Source organism: Mchenga conophoros, linkage group LG18, assembly GCF_057382185.1.
Source record: "Mchenga conophoros isolate Kocher_MC1m ecotype Shallow Benthic linkage group LG18, M_conophoros_male_GT1.1, whole genome shotgun sequence".
NCBI classification, from domain to species: Eukaryota; Metazoa; Chordata; class Actinopteri; order Cichliformes; family Cichlidae; genus Mchenga; species Mchenga conophoros.
In genome coordinates, this window is record NC_140543.1 from 4,342,202 (window position 1) to 4,355,378 (window position 13,177).

A 13,177-nucleotide genomic window follows, 5' to 3' on the forward strand; every position below is an offset into this window, starting at 1 on the left:
TAAATTTACTCCCATATTTTTCTGCATCAACAAGTAACACTCTCCCATCCACCACAGTCTCCACATTTTCTATGTTAAAGGTTCTGTTGTTAAATAACACTCCCACTCCTGAAAAACGGTTCTGGTTATCCCCTGACCAAAAGGATTGCCCGTATGCCCATCGTTTTGCAAACTTTACATAGTTGTCCATGTAAGGCAGAGGTTCCCAAAGTGTGGGGCCCGCCCCCTGGGGGGGGGGCAGAGCTATTGCGGGGGGGGGGGGGGAGCAGTATGAAAAGAGAAAAAAAACAAAAACAGAAAACGCTTGGACACTGCTAGCATAATGGACAGGTTTTTGACGGGGCTCCCACACAAACGCAAAGCAGGAGATGAAGCATCGCCAAGTATGTTTCCAAACCTTCTTCATTCTAAGCCAAAGACTAGAAAATATGGTGAAGCAAATCTTCCCTTTGGCTTCACCTGCACAAGTGCCAAGGTAGGTCTCCCCTGCAGAATTTGTTTCCCCTGCATCGGGAGCACGCGCTGGGCTCTCCAAATCACGGATAAACAGTATCCCACATTCTTGATTTTTAGTTCACAAACCTTTCTTGTAAAGACTAACTACTCCTGACATGTTAGCTCTGTATACAGTAACGTTACAGTGGGATACAAATAATATCAGGCTGATCCTGCCACGATTTGTTCCCTCAGTTCAAATCACGGACAAACAGCATCTCACAGTTGTTTATGTTTCTAAACTGAAGGATACAAAAAAACAACAACAGCAATAGAATAATATTAAACACAAAGTGAACCCGTCTTCCTTCATTAAATAGGTTCTTTTAGATGTTAAGGAGGAATTGACTTAACCAGGCTGGCGGAGAATGAAGACAACCGGACACCTGCGGCAGATGGGGAATCAGTGAACTTTTATTGAGACAGAGACAACCTCTCAACACAGCTCACATCAGGAGATTCCTAATATTTGCTGTGAGGATGGGTATATATTCTCTAAAACTTACAGGAGGGGGTTGTGAGGAAAGTGCTGCATTAGCAGAAAAACAACTCCATAAAAGGAAATCGGCCTTGGGTGTTCTAGTCTCTTCGCTTGCAGATATCTTGCACCTGCAGGATGAGGCGATCGCTTCTTATCGCTCTCAAGGCCAAAGTCGTGAGCACATTTTTATTACACAGTTGCACAGTAACTTTAAAGCTGAACAATATTTAAAGCTGAATAATGTTTGATCAGATTATATTTTCTTCAAATCCCCCTTTTGACCCATCTTAAATGGGTCAACACACAAAAATAAGTAACATTCAAAGGAACACAGAGACGTGTCGAAGCCTGGCTCGAAAAACTCCTCGGGTCTTATCATTTGTCTTTATCTGTCATTGCAGATGAGGAGAAAAGAGTCCAGGCACCACCCTGCCCAGGGGTCGGCTGCAAGCAGTCTCGGTTCCCGACGAAAGCAGTAACAGCTGTCCTGCACACAAGGATACAACGAGTCAGTGCAACCAGGGTAGTGACACAAAATTAACAGTTCCTGTAACCCAGCAACCAAAAAGCATAAGTAATGATAAAAATGTGGAGAGTACAGAGTATACTATAATAATGAGAGATATAAACGTGAAAATGTGAAAGAATAAATCAACCGTAAAATAAACCCAGAACGGTAACTGCTAAGGACATTCAAAAGTGAATATGGTAAAACGTGAGGAAGGGGTGTGGAAAAAAACAATTTATATCCAGTGGTGGGAGTGCACATTCGCTCAGGCTTAAGTCCGGAGACCCTGAGAACATCGCTTAACCCTCACAACCCGACCAGACACAGTTCAACCAGATATATCCTTCAAGAGGAAGTGGGTGAGGGAAACAATTAATAACAAGCCTAATACAAAACACCACAGAGAAACAACCATTCTAGAAGCATTTAAACAAGAGAAAGACGATAATGTTCGTCACCCTCACGATCAGAGTTTTCATCATCCGTTGGCGAGGAGGTGGGAAGTTGAGTAGCCAATAAAGGCATCTGCCGGGCGAGATCCTTATCCTCAGGAGTGAGAGCTGTAACAATCAGTCTCTGGAAGAGGGATCGAATGCATGGAATACAACAGCAACCGCAGGTGACTAGGACAGCAACAAAAACTGAGATGGAAACTAGGATGGAAGCTACAAGGGCCTTATATTTGCCAAACATGTTAAGCCAAGAGTCCCACATGGCAGTATCAACGCCCGAGTGTTCCTTCATTTTAACAGTAAGAGCTGTGAGACCAGTAATAGCTTTAGTGAGGGAACCATCAGGAGCTGTGTTATTGGGGATATAGGTACAGCACTCCTGACCAAAAAGGCTGCAGACTCCGCCTCTTTCTGCGAGGAGAAAATCCGTTGCGACCCTGTTTTGGAAAGCCATTAGGGAAGTGGCAGATAACTGTGCATGCACAGCTTCAAAACCATCTCGAGTGTAATTAGCCAACAGTTGCACATTAAAGTGAATGTAGTTAATTCTGTCTACATTCGCATTTATTTCAACCATCCAAAGTATCGAGGCCCATCCTGCTTTAACCTGGTCTCGCAGTTTATATTCATCGGGGACCCCACGGGGTATACCTACAGCATCAATATAGGTTGGATTATGAGCTGAACCTGGGATTAGAGAACGTTTAGAGCGGCGTTCAGAGGAGGATGGGAGGCCAACTTCGTGTACTTTTATAGAGAGATCTACTGGAGTGACTAAAACAGGTAAAATAAGAGTTATGAGAGCGCAAAGACCTGACGCATCCCGAGGGAAACCATCATATAACTTGTTATTGCCACACCACCACCACAAATCAGCCCTAGCCGTAGGTCGGAAGTTTGGTTTCATAACCGTCATCTCAGTGCACCAAGAAGAGTTCAAGCTACCTAGTTTTACTGCATTGCCAGTCAGGTTAATACAAGTGAAATTGTTCACAGCTACATCTGAAGAAAAGAAAGGTGGTTTATTAGAGACCGAGCGTTGAGTTTTAGGAAAGTGGTTTTCCAGATATGAGCAATGACCTCGTTTTGTATTGTTCATAAGATGCAGGAGGCATGCACTATTGACTGGCGCCGGTACAACTCTTAAAGTGGGGCGGGCTCCCATACACACTATGCAGTCGGAAGCCGTCTTGTCAGCAGCTTGTTCAGCTAGTAGTAACCAGTTGTTTGTTGCTCCAGAAATACCGGTTAGAATTTGGAAGAGGTCATCTTTAGACATTTTATTTGTGTCTACAATGCGTATTCGGCCGTTTCTCCCCCCGTTTGTATATGTCACCGGAGGGCCATTAAAGGTGGGGTTATCATCTTTAACTACAGAGCTTGGAGCTGCACCAACGCTAGGGCATATTTCCATTTGCCAATACAGGGCGGTGCGATCAGTCCAAGGGGCAAGTATAAATTGTTGACAGGAGGTCAAGGCCAGATCCTTTAGGGTAAAAATTAAGCCTGAAAGATCCGGTTTTTTTGCTATTCTGAGCATATTTTGGTTTCTCCAGTGCAAAGCCTGACCCCTAGAGTGCTTGGACCAATCGAGGTCCGTTTCTGACACTAAACTGGACCACTTCCACTGATGCCAACCTCCCAGGGTTATATACCACACTGAGGAGGAGAGATGTACTGCAAGGTTAAAAAGATCCCCCCCTTGGTCTTTGGTGACGGGAGTGACTGGGAAGCTAGCGAAATCTATTTCGACTACCCAACTTTTATTGTTGGGGACACAGAGAGTAATCATTCTAGTCGTACTTGGGGTACAGGAGGTAACCGTGTCTCGTTTCTTTCTAAATCGATCGGGCGTGGGCAAAACTGGAGAGGAAGTGGTGGGCAAGACCCTAGGGGCTACATTTGTCAGATTGGGACTGTCAGAAGGGGGCGAAGCTTTTGAACTTGAAGGTGTCAGAAGTGTCGGGGGCCCTTCACAGATCAGGATTATGCCAATGGGAATGAGACCCAGGGCCAGGAAGCAAACAAAGACGCAACATCTTTGCCTGCCTGTCATTTCAGGGGGAAAGGGCCAAGACATGTTTACTTAGCTTGGATGTCTTCTAATAGAGGATGATGGGGCAGAGAAAGGTGGTCCAGTTCCCCCCACCTCGCCAAGGGCGTGTTCTAGGAGTTAAAGAGCAACAAAAAGTATCAGTGACACAACTTTAAATGAGCTTTCAGCGGTTAAAACTATTGCAATGTAAAATGTAAATCTTAAAAACTCAAGCCAATATAAAAGCAAAGTCATAAAAGATGTTAAAAATAGAAAAATAAAAATGTTTAGTTCAGTATGAAGAACACCCCCTTTTGTAACCAGCCGGCTTGTAGGTTGAGTTTTGGCTCCCTCAAGTGGTTGGTGATGCTGTTGCAGCTCCTTCTGACAGGTCCTTCTGCACCTCTTTCAAGGTTCTTCCTGGTTCGGTGGCAGCAGCGCACTGTGTGTAATGAAACCAGGTGTCACCTTTCCCTTCGAGCCTGACAGCGTGGGAGGTCCGCTCTGTTATGCGGTAAGGGCCTGTCCAGCGAGGCTCAGCCCACTTTCTCTTTGTGACTTTCAGGAGGACGTAGTCCATTCCAGGTGTAGCCGCCTCTTTCAGCTCTTGCTGGTTTCTTTCAGCGACCTGTGAGGAATACTGGGCAACAAAACTGCGGAGCATGTTATAATATGTCCTCGGATCGAGGTCTGAATCAGCTTCATCCGACATTAACAGGCGAGAGGAGGGGCCAGGAAAAGGCCTGCCATGCTCCAACTCAAATGGGGTGTAACCAGAGGTTTGATTTACTGAGCATCTTATGGACATTAATGCAAGAGGCAATGCCTTAACCCAATCTAATTTGGTCTGTGCACAGATTTTAGCCAATTTAGTTTTTAGAGTTTGATTCATCCTTTCCACTTTCCCCTGGGATTGGGGGTGGTAAACTGAGCCAAACTTATGTTTCAAACCTAATGCGGCTTCGACCCTCTGCAGATCGTGGTTCCTGAAATGTGAACCATTGTCCGACCTTATGACCTCGGGAAACCCATGCTGTGGTATATAATGATTAATCAGACACTTCACCACAGTTCTACTGTTTTCACTTGCTGTCGGCCAGGCTTCTGGCCAACCTGAAAATGCATCCACAGCCACCAGCAGGTACCTGTAACTACCTACTCTGTCCACCATGTCTGTGTAATCAATGATTATTTCTTTCCCTGGGCAAAGTGGGATGGGGAAGTACCCTGCTATTGGCTTGAAGGCGGGCTTGATTCCAAATTGGTTGCACTCCTTACAGGTTTTAACCATGTATTTTGTCATGTCTTTTAGATAAGGGTGCCACCAGGCGGCTAAGTTCCTCATCATTTGTGCAGGTCCCACATGCCCCACTCCATGTGCCTCTTCCATTGCTGTCTGTCTGACCCCTGGCGGTAGAATGGGCCTTCCATCTGGGCCACGCCAAACATCTGTGTTTGTGGCCCCTCTTGTTACCCATAATGATTTTTCCTGGGGGCTGGCTTTGTCCTGTAACTCTCTGATTGTGGCTAGGCCTAGTTGTATGGGTGGTCTTTCTGGAGGGGGTGTGGCTTCTGGGTCCATTACCATAATCAGGGAGGGTAAGTAACCAGCTGTCTGCTTAGCTACTAAGTCGGCCTGTTTGTTACCTAATGCCACTAAGTCCAATCCGGCACTGTGTCCTTTGCATTTTACCACTGCCACCTTAACAGGTAACAACAGTGCTTCCGCTAATTCCCTCATTTCTATCTCATGTTTAATAGGCTTTCCGCTGGCTGTCAAAAAACCAGCTCTTAGCCACTGCTTGAGCTCCACATGCACTGCTCCCACAGCATAAGCTGAATCACTGTATATATTCACTTTCTGTCCCTTTCCCATCCTTAAGGCTTCAATCACCGCTCTCAGTTCAGCTCTCTGTGCAGACTGTTGTCCTGTCAACTGCTCTGCCTTCACTGTTTTCCATCTCATGTCTGTCTGTTCCACTATTGCCCATGCAGCCTTCAACATTCCACTTTCAGTTCTGAAACAACATCCATCTGTGAACCAATCTTTTTCTGCATCCATTAGAGGTTCTGCCTGCAAATCTGGCCTGATTTTCTCCTGTACCTGCACAACCTCTTCACACATATGTGGTTCCCCTGATCCCATGTGATCAGCCATGTTTATGCCTTCATGTGAGTAGGTGATGTGTGGTGCTTCCAAAATGGTACTGAGGCGTCTCTGCCTGAGTGAAGTGAGTGTGAAGGCCTGTGAGGAGACGTAGGCCACCACACTGTGTGATGTCAAAATTTTTAGTGGGTGGTTCATCACTATGTGTGCTGTTTTCTGAATGATTTTTGCAAGTCCAGAAACGTGTTGTGTGCACGGTGGGTGGCGTTTTTCAGTGTTGTCAAGCATTACGCTTACATATGTCAACACTTTTCTCTCTCCCCCTTTTTTCTGGAACAGGATACCATTGATATGGGTTCCAGTTCCAGAAACATCAAGATGAAAAGGCAAAGCATAATCTGGCACAGCAAGGTCAGAGGCGACAGAAAGCTGTTGTTTTAACTTTATAAACGCCTGTTCTGTTTCTGTAGTCCATGAGAGGGGAGCAGAGAGGTTTCTCATGCCTTGTTCATTTACCAAAACGCGCAAAGGGGAAGTAAGGCCAACATAGTCTGGGACATAGGTCCTGCTGTAACCAGTCAGGCCCAAAAATGACAACATGTCTTTTACAGTTAGAGGTTTTGGATGGTGCAAAATGGAGTTCCTGTGTTCTGGGGACAAGGAAATACCGGACTGTGAGACCATGCGGCCTAGAAAAGAAACCTGTTTTCTTGCAATCTGTAGTTTGTTTTTGCTCACTTTAAAACCTGTGTTGGCCAGGTGGTGAAGTACCACTCTGGTGGCCTCCAAACAGATGTCAGCCGTGGGGGCAGACAGCAAAAGGTCATCCACATATTGTATTAACATACAGTCAGATGGTAGTGGGCTGGTTTGTAAAAGTTCTTTCAAACACTGATTAAACAGTCCTGGGGAGAGGGCAAATCCCTGTGGTAAGCGAGTGTAACGCCATTGTCGGCCTCTAAATGTAAATGAGAAAATGTCACGCAGTGACTCACGAAGTGGGAGGCAGAAAAAGGCATTAGCCAAGTCAATGCAGGTGAACCAGGCATGAGATGGTGGGAGGTTGGTCAAGGCAACATAAGGATTAGGCACAGGCAAAGTAGGAGTGCCAAGTAAGGCATTAATCCTTCTCAAATCATGTGCCATTCTGAACTTCCCCGTGCCTTTTTTCTCAACGGGTAGGATGGGCGTGTTCCACTTAGAGCAGGAGGGCTCCAAGACACCGGCAGTGACCAAACCAGAAATTGTTTCTGCAATCCCAGCCTCAGCCTCCGGTCTGTGTGGGTACTGAGGCTGCCACAAAGGGGTAGCAGATGACAGTTGAAAAGAGACTGGCTCCACATCAACTAAACCTACATCTGTGGGTCCAAGGGACCACAAACAATCTGGAAGAGAGTCGAGTAAAGGCGCAGCATCACAGTGGTCTGTGTGTTCTCTTCCATGTGACCCGCTGACCACTCCATGTTGCAGTGTTGAGGAATTAAAGCAATCATTTAAAATTTGGTATGTCTTGGTAGATGGAGAAAACAAAACCTGTGGGAGTTTTGTAGGTGTCCAGTCAGTGGCCGCAAGGGAACGTTTAACCATTCCACCCAGCTCCTTAGCCTGGTGTCCAGGATGTAAGGCCAGTGACACATGGGGAGCTGCCTCATCAGACATCATGTACCACTGTAATTGATCTGTTGTAAAAGTAACCGCTGCTGCCACTCCCTCCGGTGCCGCAAAAATGCACGACATGTTCAGAGACCAAGCCCGCCCCTCACACTGCTTTTGGAACATGTGCTGGTACCAGGTGGTGTCATGCCTGTCATAAAACAGTGTAACATGAGGTGGGTCAGGGGGAGGGACATAAGGATGTAGGAGTGAGAGCCACGGCCGCCATTGCTGAAAAGCAGTCCAAACTCCTGGTTCAGCAGGTGTTTCAACTTCCAATAATGCCCAGTAGATGTCAGCAGAGTCCGCCAAACAGGAGGAGGGTTGCAGCAGAAACTGACCACCTCCCTCTGGCCCATCAGAGCAGGGAAGTACAACCCCAGTAGGGAGAGTCACAGTTAGGCCTTGTGAAGAGCAGAGTATTGTGGCTCCTAATTTAATCAACAAGTCTCTTCCCAGTAAATTCACAGGCGCCTGTTTTGAACAAACATAGCTGTGTAACAAGGTCTGATCTCCAACCGTTGTGGGGAGGGGCACGGTGTAAGGCAGAGTTTTAGGTTCCCCAGATATGCCCACCACTGTAATCACTCTGTCAGTAAGTCTTTCACGAGCAACATCCTTAATGGTGGAGTACGTAGCTCCAGTGTCCACTAAAAAGCTGCTTCTTCTTCTATCTACAGTTATGGACAGCATAGGGTCCGCCGTTGTCCCTTCACCGTCCTGGGCAGTCTGTGGGGTGTCCTATAGCTGGGGACCACCCTCGTAGTACTCCCACCCCATCACAGGCATCTGTGGGGCCGGGGGCACTCCAACTAAAGCACCACGAGGTCCACCTCTGTGGCCAGGATGCTGATAGGGCCCACCACGGGCTCCCCTGCCTCTTCCAGCAGCCGGGTTCAAAGGGCACGCTTTAGCCCAGTGTCCAGGTTGTCCACACCGGAAACAAACATACATCTGGCCTCCCCTACCACCTCCCATCTGACCCCTTCCCCTGAAACCACCTCTGTTTCCTCCAAATGGGGAACCTCTCTGCCCATAAGGGGCCGGGGAGTGATAAGCACCATACTGGGGGGGCTGTGGATCAGTTGGCCATGGGTTCGGATACAAATCAGGGGCAACTGGACCAGGAGGGGGAGCCGCAGCGGCCACAAGCTGCTTTTTAGGCTTGTCACCTTTTCCACCCAGGTCGTTTTTAGCTTTCTGCAGCTGAACCTTCAACAGTTGCAACTGTAAATCTTCGACGCTCTCCGCTTTATCATCAGACTTAATCTGCACTTTGTTAAGATTAAAAATCAAATGTTTCTTCCAGATTGCAAAGTCACAGTCCTGCAAATCAGGATTATCCTCCATTTTCTGGCTTACTGACTCCGGAATGCCCCTCAGCACCGCCCTTCTAAACCACATGCTCTGTGAACAAGTCCTACTGGGGTGATGACCTGTATGGTTCACCCAGTCTTCAACAGCCTGATTTAGATAATGGGTGGGATTTTGCTTTCCCTCCCATTTAAATTTCTGTAAGGTGCCTTGATTTTTGGGTGGGAATTGTTTGCGCAGGGCCGGTCCAATAAACCTCAAGGCCTGCATTAGTGGCACCTCGTTCTCATGCATGGTAGTACCCGCATTTTGTTCCAGGTCCGCTGCCTGAGATCGGGATGTGCACCTAGTTATAATAGCTCTAAAATCTCCCAGTGCGAGGTCCTGTCCAGCTGTGTATTTATCCAAACCAGCCAACCAGGCATTCCCTCCCTCCGTTATGTCAGGGAGTTTGTCCACTAGGGCCTGGACATCTCCGAATGAATAAGGTTGATACACTGGTCTACGTTGCGCTTTAGTCTGGACCAGGGGAAATATGCCTGGAGGCTGAGGCACAGGGCCCTTAGATCTAGTCTGATATCCTAAACTGGGAGGGGTAGAGGGGGGTGTATTGTTAAGGTCACTGAGTTCATCATCAGTATCCTCAGTTTCTTCCCCGCCTGGTGGGGTAGCAGTGTCAGCAAAAACGTGGGCTAAACTCATCTGTGTTTCCGGATCCTGACGGCCCACCAAAGACATGGTAACTGTGACATTTGGTGAAGTGCCAGGCTCAGTTTTTGCAGTAGCGGTCAGATCTCCCTTAACAGCGACAGGAGTGCTGGCAAAGGGGTTGGACCGGGAAAGAGGGGCTGACGCAACACGATTATTCACCTGGACCACTGACCTATGTTCATTTAAGCAGCTGCGTAATGCTGCTTCTTGATCAGTTAATTGTTGTTCAGTGGGTTCCTGTCTGTTCATTCGAACCGCAAATGGTGCGCTCGCAAAGGGGTCAGTTAGGCCCTCAGATCCGGTTCCAAAACAATGGGACATAGAAGAGGGGGCTCTACTACTAGCTGAGGATGTCGCCGACAGAGAGGAGCTTCCTGGGCAAAAATGCTTGGTATCTATGGGAGTTGGAGCTACGGGCGGTTCTTCTCCAATAGTCATTATTCCACCAGAGATATTAAGTACCGGATATATGCCTGCTGAGGGAGGAGTTGAGGCAGAATAGGGAGGTGGCTGAGACCTATTTTTCTTCATGTGTGGTTTTGCAGTTTCCCATAAACACACCCAGTGATTAAATTTAGCTTTGCGGCCTGCGTGCTTATCTGCTTCCTTTCTGTGTCTCACCCCGCTCATCACACCTGCACCTGCTGCTGCTGAGTTGGCTTCTTCCTCTTTCTCTTTTGCCTGCATAGCCTTATTCTGCCAAATTATTCCCCAGTTACCACTACTCCCCTCGTCCTTTCCCTTTTCTTTCATTAACCTTTCAGCTGTTTTCCTCAATGACTCTTTCTGCTTTTTTGCTTCTTTAGGCTGGTGTGTGGAGTTGATGACTGTCTCAACACATGTTAATTGTTCTCCCAATGTGCTAAGAATAACACCGGGACCCCAACCATCATCATTAGTTTCTCGATCTAATTCTCCATCCATTTTACTGTCAATGGAGGAGTGTTCTTTTATTGATTTTAAAGGAGAATTTGGGCCAGCTGGGTTTCTGCCTCTGTTAGGCACTAACAGCTGGGGCGCTGCTTTAAAGGTGAGTCAGCACTGAAATATCCCTTCAGGTGTTACCAAGCTTCTACCAAACCGGAGTCTGGCGGGTAACCTTGCCTAGAGCTTCCTGATAGGGGTGCTAGTTGGTTGTCACCTTGTTCACACGTCTCATTCACACTTCATACATTACCTGCAGTCACTCATTACCCTCCTTATGTATGTAATAAATGTGTAAAAAAAAATTCTATGTGTGGTGTATTATTTTAACCAAAAGAGGAACCTAGTTCCTTTAATTGTGTAATCTGTGAACAACGGAGAACCAAACTGTCCTGCCCAGTGTTCCACAGCAAGCATTCAGCGTGTATTTATGTGTGTCCAATATCAAACAGAACATCAAAACATTTAAAACACTAAAATCATCGGGGTTTTAAGAAGAGATCCGTTTTCTCCTATTGATCAAAGGGACCCCTCCTTTGGACTCCAACCAGTACTTCTCCTTTTTAAGTTTTAGAGGATCTTTTCTAATAAAGTCCTCTGGGCCTTCCTAACCCTTCTGTAGTTTAGAGAATATTACTAAAAAATATTCTCAAGGCCTTTAACCTTTTAATTTGTTTAGAAAGGCGTTACTAATAAACCCTTTCAAGGTCCCAGACCTGCACTGAGGTATGTATCCGACACCGGAGAGCAACCCGTCGGCTGCAACCGTGGTCAGACCTCAGTTCACTCTTATCTTTATTCACTTATTCACTTATTTCTTATTCACTTATCTCTTATTCACTTATTTCTTATTCACTTGTCTGATTCTCAACAAGCCTTAAGTAAGCCAGACAATTTTGGTTATGAATTACTAGGAGTTTGGACACTAAGTATTTTTATAATGTTCAATATAGCAGAAATAAAAGGTCTGCTTACCTTGTTTTTGTGTGCACACAGCTTTTGTCCAAACTCCGTTCACTCAGACCACGGCCGAAGTCCTCCCATCCGTTCCAGTTGACCTGGAGCGGATCCTGTTCGTGACGCCAATTGAAGGATACAAAAAAACAACAACAGCAATAGAATAATATTAAACACAAAGTGAACCCGTCTTCCTTCATTAAATAGGTTCTTTTAGATGTTAAGGAGGAATTGACTTAACCAGGCTGGCGGAGAATGAAGACAACCGGACACCTGCGGCAGATGGGGAATCAGTGAACTTTTATTGAGACAGAGACAACCTCTCAACACAGCTCACATCAGGAGATTCCTAATATTTGCTGTGAGGATGGGTATATATTCTCTAAAACTTACAGGAGGGGGTTGTGAGGAAAGTGCTGCATTAGCAGAAAAACAACTCCATAAAAGGAAATCGGCCTTGGGTGTTCTAGTCTCTTCGCTTGCAGATATCTTGCACCTGCAGGATGAGGCGATCGCTTCTTATCGCTCTCAAGGCCAAAGTCGTGAGCACATTTTTATTACACAGTTGCACAGTAACTTTAAAGCTGAACAATATTTAAAGCTGAATAATGTTTGATCAGATTATATTTTCTTCAAAACCCATTTTGCACAGAGAGGTATTTTTCGAAAAATGTATTGATAGCAATGTTAAATATTATTACACAGGAAAAAAACAACTACACGTAAAATAATTACACCGTGACGCCTCTGCCTTTCTAAATAGAGGGACAGTAACTGCGTATATAAATGTAAGCGTGTAAAACCTGAAGATAGAGACAAAATACTGTTATTGTTAACCTTACTATCTGTCATTCTGCAATTAATCTCATTTAAACAATAACATGGTGCACAGCGTGACGTGGACCTTTACCTTCTTTTCCTTTTTTAATACCAACCACGCCACGGGTGTTCCAAGTCAGCATCTCCAGCTGAAGATTCCGTTGACGTATTTATTTGCCGCTTTAGTGAACCTGACACATCATATGGCCCAGGTTGTAATACTAGTTCAGGGGAGCGGGGCAACTTGTCTTCCATGGCGTGTGCTGGTAAAGGGAAAACCTCCTCATCAAACTTAACAGTATGTTTTGTCTCCTCCATTGGAAAATCCGGGAACATAAAATCCAACAAGTCTCTGCACTCTTTTCATTTGTTGGAAGGGTAAGGTCTGAAGTTCCTAGGGAGGATGCCATCTCCTCGTGAATAATTTCAACTCCATTAGGTTCCTTTGATAATTGTGAGACATCGTTGTTTCCTCGTACACAGCTGCTTGGTGGAATGACTTCCCAGCTGGTTCCCCGTCCTGATTAGCCCTTGTTGGGTTCTCAATGGCTTCCAGCTGAAACTCGTTAACTTGGTTGTTACCCTTATCCACATTCATTGGCGATGAAATATGTTTATGTAGCTCAAAACGCACAGCATTCCTCCTGGAATCTGTCAAGGTCATAGTAGCATTTGGTGTCATCATCATGGAGGGTGAACCAATTTACAATTTTCACGATTT

At 46.0% G+C, this 13,177-nt stretch overlaps 2 protein-coding genes and 1 long non-coding RNA gene across 3 annotated transcripts; all 3 read right to left on the reverse strand.

Moving 5' to 3' along the window:
- Nucleotides 1–889: 889 nt before the first annotated feature.
- On the reverse strand, nucleotides 890–4,281 carry LOC146552921 (uncharacterized). Its single transcript, XM_085253468.1, has one exon. It carries the CDS (start codon nucleotides 4,014–4,016, stop codon nucleotides 1,911–1,913), a length of 2,106 nt encoding a protein of 701 aa, XP_085109594.1. The 5' UTR covers nucleotides 4,017–4,281; the 3' UTR covers nucleotides 890–1,910.
- On the reverse strand, nucleotides 890–12,268 carry LOC146552922 (uncharacterized). The gene is made up of 2 exons (XR_014889396.1): nucleotides 11,656–12,268; nucleotides 890–1,463 (listed from the first exon to the last, which is right to left on the reverse strand). It is a non-coding gene; the product is annotated as an uncharacterized LOC146552922 (long non-coding RNA).
- On the reverse strand, nucleotides 8,473–11,402 carry LOC146552923 (uncharacterized). The gene has a single exon (XM_085253467.1). It carries the CDS (start codon nucleotides 10,678–10,680, stop codon nucleotides 8,473–8,475), a length of 2,208 nt encoding a protein of 735 aa, XP_085109593.1. The 5' UTR covers nucleotides 10,681–11,402.
- Nucleotides 12,269–13,177: the final 909 nt, after the last annotated feature.